Below are 22635 nucleotides of genomic sequence, written 5' to 3'. Positions count from 1 at the left end.
TTCTTGGCTTCAGGTTCTTCTCATGTAGGACCCTGAATATATCTTGCCAGCCCTTTCTGGCCTGCCAGGTCTCTGTGGAGAGGTTTGCTGTTAATCCAATATTTTCCCCCATAAATTTAGAGATTTCTTGTCTCCAGGTACTTTAGGTACCTTCTCTTTGTCTTTGGAATTTGTAAGCTTCACTATTAAATTTTGAGGTGTTGAGCAGTTTTTATTGATTTTGGGGTGGGGAATCTCTATTTCCTGGATCTGAATGCCTGTTTCCCTTCCCAGATTAGGAAATTTTTCAGCTATGAAATACATACAAATACATATTCTGGACCTCTGTCTCTTTTGGCACCCTCGGGAATCCCAATTAAACATGGATTTTTCCTTTTGAGGCTGCCACTTATTTCCCTTAACTTATCATGATCTTTTAATTGTTTTTTCTTTTTTCCCTCAGTTTCCCTTTTGCCATCAACTTGCCTTCTAGGTTACTCACTCGTTCTACCTCATTAACCCTCATAGTTAGGACCTCGAGTTTGGATTGCATCTCATTTAATTGATTTTTAATTTCTGCCTCATTATATCTAAATTCTGCAGTAATGAAGTCTCTTGAGTCCTTTATGCTTTTTTTCTAGAGCCACTAGTAGCTGTGTAATAGTGCTTCTGAATTGGCTTTCTGACATTGAATTGTAATCCAAATTTTGTAACTCTGTGGGAGAGAGGACTGTTTCTGATTCTTTCCTTTGAGGTGAGTTTTTCCTTCTAGTCATTTTGCCCAGTGCAGAGTGGCCAAAATAAGTTGTACTGGGAAAAGGAGAAAAAGAAGAGAAAAAAGAAAAGAAAAAGAAAAAAATAGAAGAAGAAGATAAGAAAAAGAAAAAACGGGAGGGAAGCAAACAGAAATCAAAAAACAAGGGGGAGTATCCTCTGATTCTCTATACTGTAAATCTCTCGACGTCCCCTGGAACTTTCCAGTTCTGCTTGGTCAATAACTTGCTTTTCCCCTGTCCGTTTAGCTGGTCTTCTGGGGGAGGGGCCTACTGTGCTGATTCTCAGGTGTGAGCACTTGGGAGAGCTGCTCAGCCCCCTGCCTGGTGCAGTGCTCAGTGAGTAATGTTTATCCTGTTTATCCTGTGAGGCCACTGTGAGGCTCAGTGGGGGTTGTTTATCCTGTGAAGCCCCGGGAAGAACAACAGTGGCGGCAGTCAGCTCTCCAGCCCTGGATTCAGCTCCTGCAGTAACTACCGGAGCTCTCAGTCTGTAGGGACCTGGATGTTCCAGGGGGGAGGGCGCCGATCTGCACAGCGCGGGGGCAGGAGCGTCCTCGCTGTCCTGGGCCCTCCCAGCCTCTGCCCATCCCGAGGGGAGAGCTGGATCCCTGGCTGTGTCCCCCGGCGCCCTGGGCTCTGCGGCCTGCACCACTGGAATCGCGCTCTCGGCTGCAGCCCCCTCTGCACAGAGCCGCCGCCGGAGCTGCCACCTGAGCTGCTCCCCGCCTTGCTGGACACTTGCTGCAGCCCTTTAGGGAGCTCGGCTGTGGGGTGTGGCGCGCTCTCCGCCTGGGGCGCAGGTCCTCTGTTAGTGCCTCTGGGATCCTGAGGGCATCCCTGCCCCTCCTGGGGTCCTGCTCCAACTCCCTGGGAGCGCCTTTCGGTCTGGGAAGATGGGTGAAGGTCCTGCTTCTCTGGGACTGGGCTTTCCTGTCCTGCGGGCAGTTGCCGGGGGGGCCTTAGCCCGGCTCCTCACGGGGCCCCTCCCCCTTGGATGCTTTTTATTTCTTTATCTACCCCCCCACCCCACCCCCCGTCTTCCTACTTTGATAAAAGCGTGAACTCTTCTCACTGTGGCATTTTTGTTCTCTCTTTAATTCTCAGGCCGAATTCATAGGTTTTCAGGATGATGTGAAAGTTATCTAGGTAATTTGGTGGGGACAGGTGACTTGGCGACCCTACTCTTCCGCCATCTTGCCCCTCCTTCATATGTAGAATTTAATAAATAAAACAGATGAACATAGAGGAAGACAGGGAAAAATAAAATGAGACAAACTCAGAGAAGGAGACAAATCATAAGAGACTCTTAACCATAGGAAACAAACTGAGGGTAGCTGGAGGGGTGGTATGTGGAGGATGGGGTAACTAGGTGATAGGCATTAAGGAGGGCAGTGATGGAATGAGCACTGGGTGTTGTATGAGACTGATGAATCACTGACTTCTACCTTTGAAACCAATAATATAGTGTATGTTAATTAACTGAATTTTAAAGAAAAGAAATACACCATTTCTCTCTGTCTTCTACTGGTTCAGACTCTTGTTTGAACACATCGACCCATACCACAGATGGTGGGGAGCAGCAGATGAGAGAAGAGCAAGGAGCCAACCACAGGGAGAGGTGGAAGCAGTCTGCACCCCATGTCAGAGCTTAGTCTTGCCTCTGATCCTGATGGAGTGTGATCTTGGGCAAACCCTCTCAGGGCGTTTGACTTCTCATTTGCAAAAACAGAAGGTTGTTCTTCCTGGTGAACATCCTAGAGATATTTTGCAATTCTGGTGATAGACTGAACATGAAATGCTTTAACATGAATGGACATTGGGAAGCACAGATGGCTATATAAGAGAATGAAGATCTTTCATTCGTTCATTCATTCATTTGCAGATCTTGGTGCCGTGTGTGGTTGGCTGTCCTCACCTCTGCTCCTATTCCTTGGGTTTCCTTCAGAGCATTTACTGCAGGTCATAATTACATTTTTATTTTTATGATTAGCTGCCACACTAAAAGGCTCTAAGCATGTGTCTTTCAGCTAACAGATGTACCATGACACTTAGACCAAGAGTCTGGCAAACATAAGGCCCCCAGTACTCATTGTGGAATAAATTATGAATACTTTCCGTTGCTCTGAAGTTTGTGGCTGTGTGTCAGCCAGACTCTATAGCAAGAGGAGCGCACTCCAGGAAGGGAGAGTCAATGTGTGTGCATTTCATGCTGCATCCGGGAAATGTAGACTTGTCCTCAGAGGTCTTCAGAAAAAGAGCTTTGGGAATTCTGGTGGAGATGTTGGGCTCTGGCCAGGAAACTGGGATGGCCTCAAATATGGTAAGGCATCTCACTTGGCCATAAGGTTTGGAGGGAGTTTGGCCTGAGCAGTGTGTGGAACCTATAGAAGGAGCAGTGTGAACATAGGCACAGCCCACATGAATGTCCACAGGAAGTTCCTTCTAGGGAGTGTGGTTTGTGACCATGTTCTATAAAGAGAGGGCTTAAATGGATGCTTCCCTCCTCCCCAATTGTGAAGAACCTTGAATGTCTGACCAAAGAATATCAGCTTCTCAGGTAATGAATTGATAGCTCTTAAGAATATTTGGGAAAGCAGGTGACTTGGAGATGTAATATAAAATGTTAATGTGAAGAACATGTATTACTTCTGATGGAAGATGGGTTAGGAAGTAGAAAGGACCCTGGTGAAGGTGGTGTTCATGTGCTGGAGAGGAGGGGATACACATGGGAGAGACAAGGGGACAGGCAGATTAGATGTGGGGTTGAGATGGTTGGGGCATGTGTGATTGGAGTGGGGTTTGGGTTTCTGGCAGAACCATTCATTGAGGCAGGAGGCTTGGGAGAGGGGTTGGAAAGAATGATCATGGAAGATTGATCGAGTTACATGGGGGTTACATGGAGCCTGAAAGTTCAGGGGAGGCTTGGAAGTTGTTAGTTTATCTGAGATGAGAAAAGTAAAGAGTGGGGATGAGGCTCCCGAGATGTCCCCGTGACCTATTGCTACACAGTATACCCACACTCAAATTTAGTGGCTTTTTAAAAGCCAGTTGGATCATGAATCTACAGTTTGGATAGGGCTCTGTGAGAATGGATGTCTTCTCAGTCACAGAATCTGCTTGGTTGACTTGCTACGCATTGTGCACATTGCAGTCTAGTTCAGTCACAGGACGTGAAAGTTGCTGCTGGCTGTCACTTGGAATCTCAGTTGTAGGTGGCCTCTCTGTGTGACCACTTGGGTTCCTCACAGCATGGTGTTTAGGTTTCAAGCATGAGCATCTCAGGAGATGGGAAGTAGAGACTCAGTTTCTCAAGAATCGGACTGGCATGGTGTCTCTTCTGCTGTGTTCTACTGGTCTATTTGGTCTATTTGCAGTCACAAATCAAAGGGGAGGAGACAGAAACTCCAACTCTTGATGGGAGGAAAGTCCAAGATGGTTAGAGCTCATTATCTGGCTCCAAGAAAGGGCTTAAAAGTATCTGTTGAATGAATGAGTAGATGAATTGTGTAAGGACAGGTGCAGAGAGGAGCAGTATCTGGCATTTGAGGGAGATAATTGTTGGACAAGTTTGGCTGTAGTTGGTGAGGAGGTGGGTAGGGTTGGGGAAGTCAGGAGGATCTAGATTGGTGAGGACCATGAACTCCAGGCTAAGGGGATGGGACCTGAGTGTGGGTTAGACTGTTCAACAGAGGGTAGCCACCTGAGTTGCCCAAGAGGAACAGGAGCAGAAGTTGAGCCCTAGATCAGGGCCTGGTCCAGGTGAAGTCCCCTGGGGTCAGTAGGTGAGTGTGTTTCTGACCTCAGTCCTCGTTTGGCTGTGGCCATGATCCTTGTTCCAGCCAGCCCTCAGGCCTGACAATTCGTCCCTGGTACCTGTGGAATGAATGCACAGGGCACACTCAACAGTCGAATCCCTGGCAGCAGAGGTGACATCCCAGCTAGTTCTCTGGGTTGGGGAGCCAGCGGAGAATTAGGGCTGGTCTGACCTTTGTAGTGGATGAGAATGGTGGGGTCCCTTTTGAAGCATGTTTATAAGCCTTCTGGGCCCTTGGTAAAGAACAGGGCTGCATTTACTCTGTGAATATATCTTCCTATGGTCATGAGCCTTTGGACTCTGAAGTCATGGGGATTGTAGGACATGGCTTCTTTCTTGGGTGCCTCCAGCCCTCTCGACCTTAAAGAATGAAACTCCTCAGGGGGCGGTAGGAGTGTGTCCTTTATGGAGATTTCTCCAGGCCCTTCTCTGCCAAGCGTAGAAGCAGCCTGGGTTGCATGTACAGAGGCGGGCAGGATTCTTTGTGGCCCTCACCAAGGCCAGGCCTCCTGCAGCTCTATCTCCCTGGGTCCAGCCCAAGTCAGTGTGGGCTGGATGGCTGGATGCTATCAAGGTCACTGAGAGAGACTTTGAGCCTCCTCACAACCATCCAGCTGAGGGAGGTCCCGGCTGACATGGCAACCACTCTGAGCGGAACCTGATCTGAGGGAGTGGACAGAAAGCAGGAGCTCGCCAAGGCCCCGACTGAAGCTCTGAGTCACACTGGCCTTTGTTCCTTGCTTGCTCTCGCCCTTGGCTGAGGGGCAGTCGGGGAGCCTTCTGCCAGCTCAGAGCACTGGCAATGTTACCTGTGTGGACCTCTTAGGAAACGTACCCTGGTGTGGGCAAAGAGGACAGAGGATAGACTTGGACATCTTGCTCCTGCAGATGTGGTCGCAGCCTGACCATGGTGGTCACCCAGCTGAATCTGGAGTTTCGCTTCCAGGGCCAGAAGCTGCGAGGCTTCAGCTGTGAACTCACCCGGTCCCCCCATGGAGTCTTCCCTGAGACCATCTTCACTATCATTTGCCAGATTGTGGTGCCCATTCTACTCTCCGGCTTGGGCATGTTGACAGCCGGCCTGGTGATGAACACCATCCAAGTGCGTACTGGGTATATGAGGGCCAGCTCAGGGCCCTGGGTGGAGGGTGAGGAGAACCAGGCTCCCTGGGCATCACGGATAGGACTGGCCAGGGGACAGCAGAGGCCCTGAGTGGGGCTGCAGCCCTGAGCCTGGCCTGATGTCCAGGAGTCCCGCAATGGTGCCTGCTGCAGGTTCCTCCAATAGCCTTGGGGAGGTTCAGATCCTCTGCCATTTGCTCACTCCCTGAGAAAATTCGTTAGCCTCCCCCTCATCAGCTTCCCCAGCTATAGATGGGGTTAACGAATGCACCTGCATCATAGGGTTGTGAGGGTGGGCACTGTTCCCTCCAGCTACCCCCATCTCTATGGGGCTCTTCATGGGAGGGGGACAAGGTCTGGAGCCTGGGCTGGGGTCCAGGCAAGCATGGGGATGTGGTGATCTCTGTTGCGTGGAGGCATTTGTGGGGAGGCCTCCAAGTGAGCATATACTTCACTTCTTCTGGTCTGCTTATGCCCTGGGATTGGCTCAGGTGATGCTGTCTGAATCATCGAGGGTTGGCTCTGTTTGCCTAAACATCTTTATAGAATTAGTTTGTGATTCCAGAAAAACTAGGCAATAAATGTAAGTGAAGAAGTGAGGGTGCCCATGATCTCTATCAACATTGTGGTGTGTATCTGTTAAGAAAGTATGGCATCATACTATATGATATGCTTTTTAGTCAGTGGAATTAAATTTAAATTTCATTTTGGAGGCCCTGGGGACATCCCAGCTAGTGTGTGCCTTCCTCAGTTAAACCCGTATCTCCTTCCCGATGACCACTCAGCATTCCCTGTGCACCTGTCTCTGAGGTGGAAAGGGATACTCAACACCCACCTGTCCCTTGGCCTCTGGATTAGGCTCATGATGCCTCCTGGGTGGCCTCTGCTTGCACAGCTCAGCAGATGGTGCTCCTCCGTCCTGGGGCTGGGGCAGCTTGCTGTCAGCATTCATTTGGGCTTGCAGCCTAGATACCCATCTCTCCCACCTCAGAGCTTCATCCCTTGAGCTGCTCCAGTAGTCTCACCCCTTCCCTAAGACCCTTCTGTGGATCCTGGGGAGAAAGGCTCTGCTCTGGGTCTCTTCTTTTTTGACCTTCCATGACCTCCTTGTGGAGCATGGGTTCGACCCCCTCCAACCACCTTGCATTTCCCTTACTTGCTATGGCCTGGGAAACTATTGATCAATCAGTTGAAGGATCTTGGTAGAGTCTAGAAGATGTGGTGGCATGTGAGGGGAAGATGGGCTTGGGATGATGCGTGGCCAACAGTAAAGGTGGCACAGAAGGCCAGTCTAGGAAGAAGTCCAGCTGGAGGGCGGAACACCTCTCTGGGCCTGTGTGTCGAGCGTGCACAAGAAGGGGTGTCTTAGGCTCGGGCCCAGAGCAGACTGGCGGAAGATTGCAATTTCAGGCCTTGAGCCATCCAGCATCAGGAGGCCCAGCAGCTGAGAGAAACAGAAAACAGCCCCGGAAGACACTGCTCATTCCTTCTCCCCACTTTGCAAACATGCAGTGACTTCCGGGCGGTGAAATTCAAGGGCACTCAAGTTTGTGTGGCTCCTGCCTGTGCACCACAACCACCCTGCTCGCAGCCGCTCAGTGGTGCAGGAGGCGGCCTTGCCAGTGCCGCTCCCCAGAGGAGGCCACAGCACAGGAGGGTGACCTGCCCCAGCTGCACCCAGGCTCTGCATGCTGGGGCCTTGGGGTGTGTGAGTCTGCATCAAGCACGACCGCCTGGCAAATGCGCTGTATGGCCGCCCCTGGCACAGTGGGCTGGCCCCAAGGCCACGGTGCAGGTGCTGGCTTGACCTCTAGACTTGGGGCCAGGGGTCTCTGTTTATAGGGTCTGGGTTCAGTCTCTAGTGGGGCCCAGGGATTGAGACCCAGTAAGTGGCCAGAGTAGCAGTTCATTTTTATTTTTCAAAAAATTATTTTTCTGTTACACAAGGAAAGTACAAATGTTTCTCTTTTTTATAAAATAAATATTGCAGTTGAAGTTAAGCCCTCAGTCTCCATTTTTTCCTGGAGGAAGCCTCTGTTATCAGGTCATGTGTGTCCTTCAGACTTTATCGGGGTTATGTGAGTGAGCATGCACCCAGAGGCAATGACTGTGGTTTTAACTGTTAGAGTCAGAGAGGATTCAGACAGGATGCCTGCTTTGCAGCGCAGAGTAGGTTAGGTGAATTCATTCATTCATCTGGTTCCTCATTTACTCACTCAGCATATTGTGTTGAATTCTGTGCCAGCTGCTCTTGGGCCTTGGGGGTGTCTCAGTGAGTAGAAACAAACCTGTCCCTGCCTTCCTGGCATTTGTAGCCTCGCGGGTGAGGCAGGTGCTCATTGGATCATCCCACAAAGGAGTATAAGGGAGCAGAAGCAGTGAGCCAAGAAAGAGGAAACAATTCATTCTTCCCAGAGGGTTCAGAGAATCTGTGTTCAACAAGACAATGGAGTTGGACCTTAAAGGACAATATAACAGTTTCTAGGATGATGTGAGAGGTAGCAAACGTTCCAAGCAAAGGGAACTCTGTGTGCAGAGATACAGATGAATGAGGGGGCATTTGCAAGGAGTGAGGAAGATCAAGTGGCCATGGTCATGGGGACAGGGCGCTGGACAGGTGGGGAGGGGACCTGTCTGCTCTGCTCAGGCTGTACGCGTAGTACAGACAGTCTTTTGGTTATTGGTGAGGCTTCTGTGGCAGGGGATGCTGAGAGAGGGGGGTTATTTTTACTCCTGAGTTGGTCTTGTGTGTTGGCCCAACAGAGAGTGCTTCAGAGCAGGCCAGCTTGCTAGAGGTGGGAGGAGGCTTGGGGTAGAGGATGCCAGCCTCAGGGGAGGCCAGGGCCCAGGCAGGGAGGCCTGCACCAGGAACTGGATGGCAAACTGACCTGTCTGGATAGGATATGGTGCACTGATAGGACAGTTGCACAGGGCACTGGGGCCGGATGCTTCTGGGAGACCGGGAGGCTTCCAACAGACAGTAGGAGCACCTCCTTGCCTATGACTCATTTCTGTTGCTGCAAACACATGGGCCACACCAGACACACATGTTTGCAAGGCAGCCTTGGACCCAGCTTGGCCTCCGGTTTTCCCAGCTGCTGAAGGCCAGAGAAAGAAAGGGGCTCTCCTGAGGCCCACTGGTGCTCTTCACTGAATAGTATTAAGAAAATTACATGGCTTTTTTATTCTGTGTTTAATTTAAACCCATTTAAGAAACTATTTGGTCTGACAAATGCAAAGGAACTTGCCACAACTTCTTTGAAGAAATTTGGAAGATGTGCCAACATGTGTATTCGGATTGATCTTATTTCTTTGCTCACCAGCACTGGCCCGTGTTTGTGGAGGTTAAAGACCTGTTGACGTTGGTGCCACCTCTGGTGGGCCTGAAGGGGAACCTGGAAATGACACTGGCATCGCGACTCTCCACAGCTGTAAGTAGACACCTGAGCGTCTAGGCCACCTGTCCCCTGGGGTTGGCCACTGGGCACCTCCCAGTCTTGCCTTGTAGCTCGTTAGCAGGTGGGCTGTACTTTCTGGAAACACCAGTATCATGAAGGTTTGTTCTATCATGATGCTCCATCTGGTCACTCCTCCTGGCCTGCCATCCTGTTTTTCCATGGCCCAGCTAAACTGCTGACAAGGGCTGGACCCAGCCCTGTGTGCCACTGATTTAACCTGGTTTCAGGGGCTGCTCTGTGTCCCTGAGCCCAGCTCCACACACACACATACAAGCTGTAATGAGCAGCACAGGCTTACTGGAGGGTTTGGGAGAGGAGATGGAGGATTTGGATCACCACACTGCCCACCTCGGTTAGAGGATTTTTTTTCTCTAGAATGGCTTCTTTAATGTTTCATCAGCAGAGGGGTCTGTGTTTCACACTCTTCCTCTCGTGGTCACTCCTTCACCTCTTGTGGCTACCCTGGGAACTGAAAGTCTTCTTCCATTATGTAGAATGGTCTCTCCCCTTCTATGAAGCCCATCTCACATCCAGTATGTGCATGGTACCTGTGGCAAGAGGAGGTGTGGTATACACAAGAGAAGGAAAGATGAGCGATAGAGCTGGAATAGTGCAGGCAAGGGGCAGAGGCTGCCTGAGAGGTGGGTGAGGGGCAGTCAGCTGGACAGTGGCCCCTGAGGAACCACACCCTCATCCATGGGGCCTGTGCCATGTGTCCATTCTCATGTGGACAGGGTCTTTGCAGGTGTGGTTAAGTGAAGGACCTTGGCCTGGGAGATGACCCCGGGTTATCCAGGTGGGCTCCAGTGTCATCACAAGGGAGAGGAAGACAGGGGAGTTTCAGAAGAAAAAGTCATGTGAGGGATGCCAAGTCAGAGAATATGCTAGGCCACTGGATTTGAAGACAGAGGAAGAGCCAGGAAATGTAGTGCTACCTGCTAGGGAGGGAAAGAAACAGATTCCTCCCTAGAGCTTCCAGGGGAGTGAGGCCCTGTTGACACCTTGATGTTTGCCCCAGAAGGCTCATTTCAGACTCTGTGCCTCCAGAACTATAGGAGAATGCATTTGTTGTTTCAAACCATGAAATTTGTGATAATTTGTTACAATAGTAATAGGGAATTAATGCATAGGGCTGGATCATTTCTAGCCTCATAGGACATTGAAATGTTTTAAGTAGCAGATAACATGATGCAGACACATACATGTGTGATTACGTTGGGAAGTGTTTGAGAGGGAAGAAGTATTGATTGCCATCTCTTCAGTTAAAGTATAACATTTTTATTTCATGATGCTTCCCTACATGTTAAACATTCTCTACAATGATCAAATCATAGTTGTAATTTGTTTAAAATACATCAAACAGGGAGGGCAAAGACAACTGGTAGTATAATTCATTACAGGCGTCTGTCCAAGGAGAATACCATTATCATCGCAGTAGAACCTTTGAAGGTACTCCACACCCATTCTTTATTTTTGTTTAATTTGCTATATTAGGTATAAATTAATAAAATAGAAACTCACAAATATTAAGTGTACAGGTCATTGGCTTTTGACAGATCTGTGTCCCTGTGTAAGTACCACCCCAGTCGAGATCTAGAACATTTCCTTCTCCTCAGGAGATGTCTCCTGACATACTCTGTCCAGCCTCTCCTGCCACTCTGTCCTGGCAACTGTGATCCAGCTCCAGTCTCCTTAGATAAGTTTTGTTTTCCATGAGCATTCATGATTTTAAAAAAATATTCTTAGTGCAACTTGAAGTACAGGAATTTTTTATATTGTTTTATATTTACTTTGTTTTATTTACATTGTTTCATATTTCTGTTCCAGAACCTATATTGTTCTGGATGTTTTAGGTAATGTAATAAATAAAGAAGTAAGAGCCTCCAATATTGACAAGGAGGAAAAAAACTCATTATTTTCTATAGATTTTGCCATTTTGGAAAAATCTAAGCAAATCAACTACAAAACTATTAAACTAATAAGCTCAATAAAGTGATCTGGTTTCAAAATATCTGAATGAAAGTTTAAAAATATATGTATTGACATACATAAATGTGTATCTGTGTATTCCTGTATACACTAGAAATAATCATTTATAAAATACAGTTAGAAAAGAGGTATCTTTCAAGCCATTAACTAATTTTAAAACATCTTCAGACTGAAGCCTCAGAAATGTTCAGGACTTATACAAATAAAACAGCAATACTTTACAAGGGAAATATAAATTTGGAGAGAGAGAGAGATCAAGTTCCTGAATGGGAAAAGTCAATGCTGTAAAGTTACCAATTTTCCTTGTTTTAGTTTATAAAATTACTGCTGTTGCTATCAGTATGCCAGAGGGAATTAGGAGAACAATATTATTTTAAAATTGACAATATTATTTTAAAGATGATCTAGATACATATGTGAGTGAGAATAGCCAAGGAAATATTAAAAGGAAAAGAGAAAGAATACTGATTTCCGCATTTTATTTAGTTTTATTTTTTTCCGATTTTTTAAATAAATTTATTTTTTATTGGTGTTCAATTTGCCAACATATAGAATAACACCCAGTGCTCATCCCGCCAAGTGCCCACCTCAGTGCCCATCACCCAGTCACCCCCACCCCGGGCCCACCTCCCCTTCCACTACCCCTAGGTTCCCAGAGTTAGGAGTCTTTCATGTTCTGTCTCCCTTTCTGATATTTCTCACTCATTTTTTTCTCCTTTCCCCTTTTTTCTTTTTTTTAAATAATAAATATATTTTTTATTGGTGTTCAATTTGCCAACATACAGAATAACACCCAGTGCTCATCCGGCAAGTGCCCCCCTCAGTGCCCATTACCCATTCACCCCCACCCCCCGCCCTCCTCCCCTTCCACCACCCCTAGTTCGTTTCCCAGAGTTAGGAGTCTTTATATTCTGTCTCCCTTTCTGATATTTCCCACACATTTCTTCTCCCTTCCCTTCTAGTCCCTTTCACTATTTTTTATATTCCCCAAATGAATGAGAACATATAATGTTTGTCCTTCTCTGATTGACTTATTTCACTCAGCATAATACCCTCCAGTTCCATCCACATTGAAGCAAATGGTGGGTGTTTGTCGTTTCTAATGGCTGAGGAATATTCCATTGTATACATAGACCACATCTTCTTTATCCATTCATCTTTCGATGGACACCGAGGCTCCTTCCACAGTTTGGCTATTGTGGACATTGCTACTAGAAACATCGGGGTGCAGGTGTCCTGGCGTTTCATTGCATCTGAATCTTTGGGGTAAATCCCCAGCAGGGTCGTAGGGCGGATCTATTTTTAACTCTTTGAGGAACCTCCACACAGTTTCCAGAGTGGCTGCACCATTTCACATTCCCACCAACAGTGCAAGAGGGTTCCCTTTTCTCCACATCCTCTCCAACATTTGTGGTTTCCTGCCTTGTTAATTTTCCCCATTCTCACTGGTGTGAGGTGGTACCTCATTGTGGTTTTGATTTGTATTTCCCTGATGTCAAGTCATGCAGAGCATTTTCTCATGTGCGTGTTGGCCATGTCTATGTCTTCCTCTGTGAGATTTCTGTTCATGTCTTTTGCCCATTTCATGATTGGATTGTTTCTTTCTTTGGTGTTGAGTTTAAGAAGTTCTTTATAGATCTTGGAAACTAGCCCTTTATCTGATACGTCATTTGCAAATATCTTCTCCCATTCTGCAGGTTGTCTTTTAGATTTGTTGACTGTATCCTTTGCTGTGCAAAAGCTTCCTATCTTGATGAAATCACAATAGTTCATTTTTGCTTTTGTTTCTCTTGCCTTCATCGGTGTATCTTGCAAGAAGTTACTGTGGCCAAGTTCAAAAAGGGTGTTGCCTGTGTTCTCCTCTAGGATTTTGATGCAATCTTGTCTCACATTTAGATCTTTCATCCATTTTGAGTTTATCTTTGTGTATGGTGAAGGAGAGTGGTCTAGTTTCATTCTTCTGCATGTGGATGTCCAATTTTCCCAGCACCATTTATTGAAGAGACTGCCTTTTTTCCAGTGGAGAGTCCTTCCTCCTTTGTCGAATATTAGTTGACCATAAAGTTCAGGGTCCATTTCTGGGTTCTCTATTCTGTTCCATTGATCTATGTGTCTGTTTTTGTGCCAGTACCACACTGTCTAGATGACCACAGCATTGTAGTACAATCTGAAATCTGGCAGTGTGATGCCCCCAGATATGGTTTTCTTTTTTAAAATTCCCTTGGCTATTCGGGGTCTTTTCTGATTCCACACAAATCTTAAAATAATTTGTTCTAACTCTCTGAAGAAAGTCCATGGTATTTTGATAGGGATTGCATTAAACGTGTACATTGCCCTGGGTAACATTGACATTTTCACAATATTAATTCTGCCAATCCATGAGCATGGAATATTTTTCCATCTCTTTGTGTCTTTCTCAATTTCTTTCAGAAGTGTTCTGTAGTTTTTAGGGTATAGATCCTTTACCTCTTTGGTAAGGTTTATTCCTAGGTATCTTATGCTTTTGGGTGCAATTGTAAATGGGATTGACTCCTTAATTTCTCTTTCTTCAGTCTCATTGTTAGTGTATAGAAATGCCACTGACTTCTGGGCATTGATTTTGTATCCTGCCACGCTACCAAATTGTTGTATGAGTTCTAGCAATCTTGGGGTGGAGGCTTTTGGGTTTTCTAGGTACAGTATCATGTCATTGGTGAAGAGGGAGAGTTTGACTTGTTCTTTGCCAATTTGAATGCCTTTAATGTCTTTTTGTTGTCTGATTGCTGAGGCTAGGACTTCCAATACCATGTTGAATAGCAGTGGTGAGAGTGGACATCCCTGTCTTGTTCCTGATCTTAGGGGAAAGGCTCCCAGTGCTTCCCCGTTGAGAATGATATTTGCTGTGGGCTTTTTGTAGATGGCTTTTAAGATGTCAAGGAAAGTTCCCTCTATCCCTACACTGAAGAGTTTTGATCAGGAATGGATGCTGTATTTTGTCAAATGCTTTCTCTGCATCTAATGAGAGGATCATATGGTTCTTGGTTTTTCTCTTGCTGATATGATGAATCACATTGATTGTTTTACTAGTGTTGAACCAGCCTTGTGTCCCGGGAATAAATCCTACTTGGTCATGGTGAATAATTTTCTTAATGTTACTGTTGGATCCTATTGGCTAGTATCTTGTTGAGAATTTTTGCATCCATGTTCATCAGGGATATTGGTCTGTAATTCTCCTTTTTGGTGGGGTCTTTGTCTGGTTTTGGAATGAAGGTGATGCTGGCCTCATAGGATGAATTTGGAAGTACTCCATCTCTTTCTATCTTTCTGAATAGCTTTAGTAGAATAGGTATGATTTCTTCTTTAAACGTTTGATAGAATTCCCCTGGGAAGCCATCTGGCTCTGGACTCTTGTGTCTTGGGAGGTTTTTGATGACTGCTTCAATCTCCTCCCTGGTTATTGGCCTGTTCAGGTTTTCTATTTCTTCCTGTTCCAGTTTTGGTAGTTTGTGGCTTTCCAGGAATGTGTCCATTTTTTCTAGATTGCCTAATTTATTGGCGCATAGCTGTTCATAGTATGTTTTTAAAATCGTTTGTATTTCCTTGGTGTTGGTAGTGATCTCTCCTTTGTCATTCATGATTTTATTAATTTGAGTCTTCTCTCTCTTCTTTTTAATAAGGCTGGCTAATGGGTTATCTATCTTATTAATTCTATCAAAGAACCAACTCCTGGTTTTGTTGATCTGTTCCACACTTCTTCTGGTCTCGATTTCATTGAATTCTGCTTGAATTTTAATTAACTCTCTTATTCTGCTGGGCGTGGGGTCCATCTGCTGTTTTTTCTCTAGCTCCTTTATGTGTAAGATTAACTTTTGTATTTGAGTTCTTTACAGTTTTTGAATGGATGCTTGTATTGTGATGTATTTCCCCCTTAGACCTGCTTTTGCTGCATCCCAAAGATTTTGAACGGTTGTATCTTCATTCTCATTAGTTTCCATGAATCTTTTAATTCTTCCTTAATTTCCTGGTTGACCCTTTCATCTTTTAGCAAGATGGTCCTTAACCTCCATGTGTTTGAAGTCCTTCCAAACTTCTTGTGATTTAGTTCTAATTTCAAGGCATTATGGTCTGAGAATATGCAGAGGACGATCCCAATCTTTTGGTATCGGTTCAGACCCGATTTGTGACCCAGTATGTGGTCTATTCTGGAGAAAGTTCCATGTGCACTTGAGAAGAATGTGTATTCAGTTGAATTTGGATGTAAAGTTCTGTAGATATCTGTGAAGTCCATCTGGTCCAGTGTATCATTTAAAGCTCTCGTTTCTTTGGAGATGTTGTGTTTAGAAGACCTATCGAGTGTAGAAAGTGCTAGATTGAAGTCACCAAGTATAAGTGTCTTATTATCTAAGTATGTCTTAACTTTGGTTATTAATTGATTGACATATTTGGCAGCTCCCACATTCGGGGCATATATACTGAGGATTTTAAGTCCTCTTGTTGAATAGATCCTTTAAGTATGATATAGTGTCCCTCTTCATCTCTCACTACAGTCTTCGGGGTAAATTTTAGTTTATCTGATATAAGGATGGCTACCCCTGCTTTCTTTTGAGGACCGTTTGAATTGTAAATGGTTCTCCAACCTTTTATTTTCAGGCTGTAGGTGTCCTTCTGTCTAAAATGAGTCTCTTGTAGACAGCACATAGATGGGTCCTGCTTTTTTATCCAGTCTGAAACCCTGCGACTTTTGATGGGGTCATTAAGTCCATTCACGTTCAGAGTTACTATTGAAAGATATGAGTTTAGTGTCATCATGATATCTATTCAGTCCTTGTTTTTGTGGATTGTTCCATTGGACTTCTTCTTAAAGAGAAATTTTAAGAGTCCCCCTTAAAATTTCTTGCAAAGCTGGTTTGGAGGTCACATATTCTTTCTTTCAGTTCCTGCCTGTCTTGGAAGCTCTTTATTTCTCCTTCCATTTTGAATGAGAGCCTTGCTGGATAAAGTATTCTTGGTTGCATGTTCTTCTCATTTAGGACCCTGAATATATCCTGCCAGCCCTTTCTGGCCTGCCAGGTCTCTGTGGAGAGGTCTGCTGTTAATCCAATATTTGTCCCCATAAAAGTGGAGATTTCTTATCTCTTGCTGCTTTAAGGATCTTCTCTTTATCTTTGGAATTTGCAAGCTTAACTATTAAATGTCGAGGTGTTGAGCAGTTTTTATTTATTTTAGGGGGGGAATCTCTATTTCCTGGATCTTAATGCCTGTTTCCATTCCTAGATTAGGAATGTTTTCAGCTATGATTTGTTCCAATACATATTCTGGACCACTGTCCCTTTCGGTGCCCTCAGGAACCCCAATTAAACGTAGATTTTTCTTCCCCAGGCTGACATTTTTTTCCCATTAATCTATCCTCATGATCTTTTGTTTGTCTCTTTTTTCCTCAGTTTCCCTCTTTGCTATGAACTTGTCTTCTATGTCACTCATTCGTTCTTCTACCTCGTTAACCCTTGTCTTAGGACCTCTAGTTTGGATTGCATCTCATTCAATCGATTTTTAATTTCTGCCTGATTAGATCTAAATTATGCCATCATGAAGTCTCTTGAGTCCTTTATGCTTTTTTCTAGAGCCACCAGTAGCTTTATAATTGTGCTTCTGAAATGGCTTTCTGACATTGAATTGTAATCCAAATTTTTTAACTCTGGGGGAGAGAGGACTGTTGCTGATTCTTTCTTTTGAGGTGAGGTTTTCCTTCTAGTCATTTTGCTCAGTGCAGAATGGCCAAAAACACGTTGTATTGGGAAAAGGAGAAAAAGAGAGAAGAGAAAGAAGAAAAGAAAAAAGAAAAAAAAGAAAGAAAAAAAGGAGTAAAAAAAGAGAAGAGAAGAAAAAAGAAAAAAAAGGGCGGGGGGAAGCAAACAAATCAAAAAAACAAAAGACAAGGGGGCGTATCCTCTGATTCTGTATACTGTCAATCTCTGACTTCCCCTGGAACTTTCCAGTGTTGCTTGGTCAATAATTTGTTTTTCCCCTTCTGGGGGAGGGGCCTGCTGTGCTGATTTTCAGGTGTTAGCACTTGGGGAAGGTGCTCAGCCCCCTGCCTGGTGCAGGGCTCAGTGAAAGATGTTTAAGGTATGTATCTGGTGAGGCCACTGTGAGGCTCAGTGGGGGTTTATCCTGTGAGGCCCCAGGAGGAACAAGAACAGTGGCGGCGGCCAGCTCTGGAGCCCTGGATCAGCTCCCTCAGTAACTATGGAGCTCTCAGTCTACAGGGGCCTGGATGCTCCGGGGCGGAGCTGCTGATCTCCTCAGCTCGGGGCCGCTCGGAGGTTGAAGGGTCCTTGCAGTCCTGGGCCCTCCCGGCCTCTGCCTGTCCCTGGTGGAGGCCGGATCCTGGGCTGTGTCCGGCGCCCTGTGCTCCGGGGCCTGCGCTGTTGGAATCGCGCTCCCGGCGGTGCAGCCCTCTCCGAGTATAGCCTCTGCCGGAGCCGCCCCGAGCTGCTCCCCGGGGCCGCGCAGCCCCCTATGCGGGGAGCCTCAGCCCGCCCCTCCGAGCTTCTCCCGGGTTCCCCGGTGCACGCGCTGCAGCCCTTTAGGGAGCTCGGCTGCGGGGTGTGGCGCACTCCCCCGGGGCGCAGGTGCCTGTTAGTGTCCCCGGAGCCCGAGGGCATCCCCGCCCTCCTGGGTCCTGCTCCACCTCCCTGCAGCCCCTTTCCCCCGGGAAGGTCGGTGCAGCTCCTGCTCCTCCGGGACGGGGCTCTCCTGTCCTGCGGACACTCGCCCCGGCCTCAGCCCAGCTCCTCGCGGGGCCCCTCCCCCTTGGAGGCCTTTTGTTTCTTTATTTCTTTTTCCCCGTCTTCCTACCTTGATAGAAGCGCGAACTCTTCTCACTGTAGCATTTCAGCTCTTCTCTCTTTAAATCTCAGGCCGAATTCGTAGATTTTCAGGATGATGTGAAGGTTATCTAGGTAATTTGGTGGGGACAGGTGACTCGGGGACCCTACTCTTCAGCCATCTTGCCCCTCCTCTCCAGTCTTTGTACTTTTGTGACTGTATTATTTCACTTAGCAGAGTGTGATCAAGTTTACTGATATTTTAGCATGTCAGAATTTACTTTCTTATTAACTCTCATATTCCGTTGTGTGTATAGAGCACTGTTTGTTTATCCATTCATTCTTTAGTACACACTAGAGTTGTTTCCACCATTTGGGTATTGCAAATAATATTGCTATGAAAATGCGTATGTAGCTATATCTTAACATCCTTGCATTCAATTCCTTCGAGGTACAATTTCTAGATCATGTGGTAATTCTATTTTTAATTTTTTGAGGAACCACAATACTAATTTATGTAGGGGTTGCACAATTTTAGACTACCAACAATGGTGCACAGGAGTTCCAAATTCCCCACATTATTTCCAGCACTTGTTACTTTCTGTTTCTTTGATAGTGATCATCCTAATGGGTGTGAGGTGGTACCTATTGTATTTCTGATATACATTTCCCTGGTAAATTAGTTATGTTGAGCATCTTTTCATGTGCTTTTTAGCCATTCTGTGTTGGAGTAATGTCTATTCAAGTCCTTTGCATATTTTTAATTGGGTTGTTGTTGTAGTTTGTTCTTTATATATTCTGGATATTAATCCCTTATCAGATCTGTGATTTGCAGATATTTTCATGCATTCTGTAGGTTGCCCTTGTACCCTGTTGATGGTATCCTTTGATGCAGAGAAGTTTTTAATTTTGATGTAGTCCAGTTTGTTTATTTTTACTTTTATTTTCTGTGCTTTTGTTATCATATCCAAGAAGTCATTGCCAGATCTAATGTCATAAAGCTTTTCTCCTATGTTTTCATAGAAGGCTTTTGTAGTTTCAACTCTTATGTGTAGGCCTTTGATCCATTTTGAGTTCATTTCTAGGTGTGATATTGGGGTCCCACTTGATTCTTTTCCATGTGGATATGCAATTTTCTCCAGCATGATTTGGTGAAAAGTTTGTCTTTTCCCCATGGAATACTTGTGGCATCCTTGTTGAATATCTTTCAACCATATATGTGAAGGTTTATTACTAGGCTCTCTAGTCTATTCCATTGATCTACATGTCTGTTTTTATGTTAGTGCCACACTGTTTTGATTACTGTAACTTTGTAATACGTTTTAAAATCATGGCATGTAAAACCTCCCACTTTTTCTTTCCTTTTTTTGTGATTATTTTGGTTATTTGGGGTTCCTTGAAATTTCATATGAATTTTTTCTTATGATTTTATTTCTTTATTCATGAGAGACACAGAGAAAGAGGCAGAGACATAGGCAGAGGGAGAAGCAGGCTCCCTGCGGGGAACCTGATGTGGGACTCGATCCCAGTACCCCCGGATCATGACCTGAGCCAAAGGGAAATGCTCAACCACTGAGCCACCCAGGTGCCCCTCATATGCATTTTTTAAAAAGATTTTATTTATTTATTCATGAGAGACACACACACACACGAAGAGGGGGGGCAGAGACAGAGGCAGAGGGAGAAGCAGGCTCCATGCAGCGAGCCCGATGTGGGACTTGATCCTGGGTCTCCAGGATCACACCCTGGGCTGAAGGCAGCGCTAAACCACTAAGCCACTGGGGCTGCTCCTTATATGCATTTTTAAATGGATTATTCTCTTTTGCAAAAAAATACCATTGTGATTTTGATAGAGATTGATAATAATGTCCATCTTTCATTTCTAGTTTTGAGTCTTTTCTTTTTCCTAGTCAGTGTAGTTAAAGATTTGTGAATTTTGTAGATCTTTCCAAAGAACCAAATCCTGATTTCATTTTCTCCTTTTTCTATTCCCTTTCTTTCTTTCTTTCTTTCTTTCTTTCTTTCTTTCTTTCTTTCTTTTTTCTTTCTTTCTTTCTTTCTTTCTTCTTTTTTCTTTCTTTCTTTCTTTCTTTCTCTTTCTTTCTTTCTCTCTTTCTTTCTTTTTCTTTCTGTGTATATTTTTCTTTCTTTCTTTTTGTGTATTTTTCTTTCTTTTTGTGTGTGTCTTTCTCTTTCTTTCTTTCTATCTATCTATCTATCTATCTATCTATATTTTTTATTGGAGTTCGATTTGCCAACATATAGTATAACATCCAGTGCTCATCCCATCAAGTGCCCCCCTCAGTGCCCGTCACCAGTCACCCCAACCGCCACACACCTCCCTTTCCACTACCCCTTGTCGTTTCCCAGAGTTAGGAGTCTCTCATGTTTTTTCACCCTCTCTGCTTTTTCTCACTCATTTTCTTTCCTTTCCCCTATAATCCCTTTCACTACTTTTTTATATTCCCTGTATGAGTGAAACCATATGATGATTGTCCTTCTCCGATTCACTTACTTCACCAAGCATAATACCCTCCAGTTCCATCCACATTGAAGCAAATGGTGGGTATTTGTCATTTCTAATGGCTGAGTAATATTCCATTGTATATATAGACCACATCTTCCTTATCCATTCATCTGTCGATGGACACCGAGGCTCCTTCCACAGTTTGGCTATTGTGGACATTGCTGCTATGAATATTGGAGAGCAGGTGAACTGGCATTTCACTGCATCTGTATCTTTGGAGTAAAGATACTCCAAAAAAGGGGACAGGAAAATCCCCAGCAGTGCAATTGCTGGGTCATAGGGCAGTTCTAGTTTTACCTCTTTGAAGAACCTCCACACAGTTTTCCAGGGTGGCTGCACCAGTTCACATTCCCACCAACAGTGCAAGAGGGTTCCCCTTTCTCCACATCCTCTCCAACATTTGTTGTTTCCTGTCTTGTTAATTTTCCCCATTCTCACTGGTGTGAGGTGGTATCTCATTGTGGTTTTGATTTGTATTTCCTGATGGCCAGTGATGCAGAGCGTTTTCTCATGTGTTTGTTGGCCACGTGTATGTCTTCTTTGGTGAAATTTCTGTTCATGTCTTTTGCCCATTTCATGATTGGACTGTTTTTTTCTTTGCTGTTGAGTTTAAGAATTTTCTCTTTATCTTTGAAATTTGCAAGTTTCACTATTAAGTGTCGAGGTGAGGTGTTGAACATTTTTAATTGATTTTTTGGGGGGTCCTCTATCTGTTGGGTCTGAATATCTGTTTCCTTCCCCATATTAGGGAGGTTCTCAGCTATGACTTATTCAAATATACTTTGTGGTTCTCTCTCTCTCTCTCTCTCTCTCTCTCTCTCAGCCTCTTCTGGAATCCAAATTAGATGTATAGTTTTCCTTCTCAAGCTATCATTTATTTCCCTAAGGCTTTCCTCATGGGCTCTTAATTGTTTTTATCTTTTTCCTCAGCTTCCTTACTTGCCATCAAATTGTCTTCTATGTCACTCACTCTTCCACCTAATTAACCCTAGCAGTTAAAGCATCCAGTTTGGATTGAATCTCAGTTAAACTATCTTTAAGCCTGATTAGGTTTCAGTTCTGCAGTAACAGAGTCTCTAGAGTCCTTTATGCCACCAGTAACTTTATAGTCGTACTTCTGAATTGAATTTCTGACATTGTATTTGAATCCCCATTCAGTAACTCTGTGACAGAGAGTATTGCTTCTGGTTTGCTCTTTTGTGGTGAATTCTTCCTTCTAGTCATTTTGTCCAGTGTAGAGTGACTGTATGAGCGGGCTGAGTCAAAAATATTAACCACGTCCTATGTAAAATACACCCTAGAGAACTCCGAAGAGTTCAGAGGCCAGAAAATAAAGGAAAAAAGAAGAATAGAGCAAAATAAAACAAAAGGACCACTAGAGGTGGAACATACTGATGGGATTTGAGGCAGAGTTCAATGAACAGTTTATTGACCAAGTTCTGGACAGGGTTATGGGAAGCCATCAAGGTGCAGTAAAGCACCCAGGACTGGCAACAACAGGAAGTGATGATTAGTCTAGGCCTAAAGGGGCAAGAGGATAGGTGGGAGTGGGGATGGTTCTCAGAACCCTGGAGAGCTGAACCTACAACCTGTCAGTTGTAGGAGAGGGCCATTTGGCTGGAGCTGAAGGTCTGTGTGAAGGAACACAGCCACGGGGCAGCGGGAAGTACACAGAGATACACCTACCCCATTCTCACCTTTGCTGTCCTGCTGGGGCCTTTCCATGACTCCCATTGGTCAGAACCAACCAGAAACAGCAAGGCAAGGGAGCTTGTATATGCAGCTCTATGTGTCAGCCTTCCAGGCACAATCCAGACCCAGGGAAGTACCTGGAGGGTACCTTTCATCATCACAGTCTGAATCTATGAAAACAGCCTGTTTGATGCAGCCAGTAAGGAAAACTTTAGAAAACCTAAAACTTTGATAGGATCCCATAGGATTTCACATAGAAACCTATGCCTGTTAGACATTAAAAGGCGTTTTAAAATGTTCAAGTGTATGTGATCTAAATGCACATTTGGGAAGGGCCTCCCCAACCTCTTCTGCTGAGGTGAATCTAAGTTGGTCACTCTAATAGATGCCCCAACTTTCACTGATTTTCTCTTTGCATTCTTAGCAAATGTTACCAAGCCTGTGCTTAGGCTGGCTTTGTTTGTTTGTTTTT

The 22635-nt window shown here is 45.0% G+C and overlaps 1 protein-coding gene across 10 annotated transcripts in view; it reads left to right on the top strand.

The window, feature by feature from the left end:
- SLC41A3 (solute carrier family 41 member 3) overlaps window positions 1–22635 on the top strand; it is a 90710-nt gene that overhangs the window by 36510 nt on the left and 31565 nt on the right. For 7 of the 10 annotated variants that reach the window (XM_072784830.1, XM_072784833.1, XM_072784825.1 and 4 more), the window contains exon 3: window positions 9015–9122. The exons of 1 other annotated variant lie outside the window; for it this stretch is intronic. In XM_072784830.1, the coding sequence (XP_072640931.1) occupies window positions 9015–9122 (108 nt within the window). Of the gene's footprint in view, window positions 1–5180; window positions 5672–9014; window positions 9123–22635 lie in introns of those variants that run through there. 2 more of the 10 variants (XM_072784832.1, XM_072784829.1) reach the window with 2 other exon arrangements.

The sequence above is a fragment of the Canis lupus genome, chromosome 19, assembly GCF_048164855.1.
Source record: "Canis lupus baileyi chromosome 19, mCanLup2.hap1, whole genome shotgun sequence".
NCBI classification, from domain to species: Eukaryota; Metazoa; Chordata; class Mammalia; order Carnivora; family Canidae; genus Canis; species Canis lupus.
The sequence above is the reverse complement of the archived record's forward strand: the minus strand, read 5'-3'. Positions and strand labels throughout refer to the sequence as shown.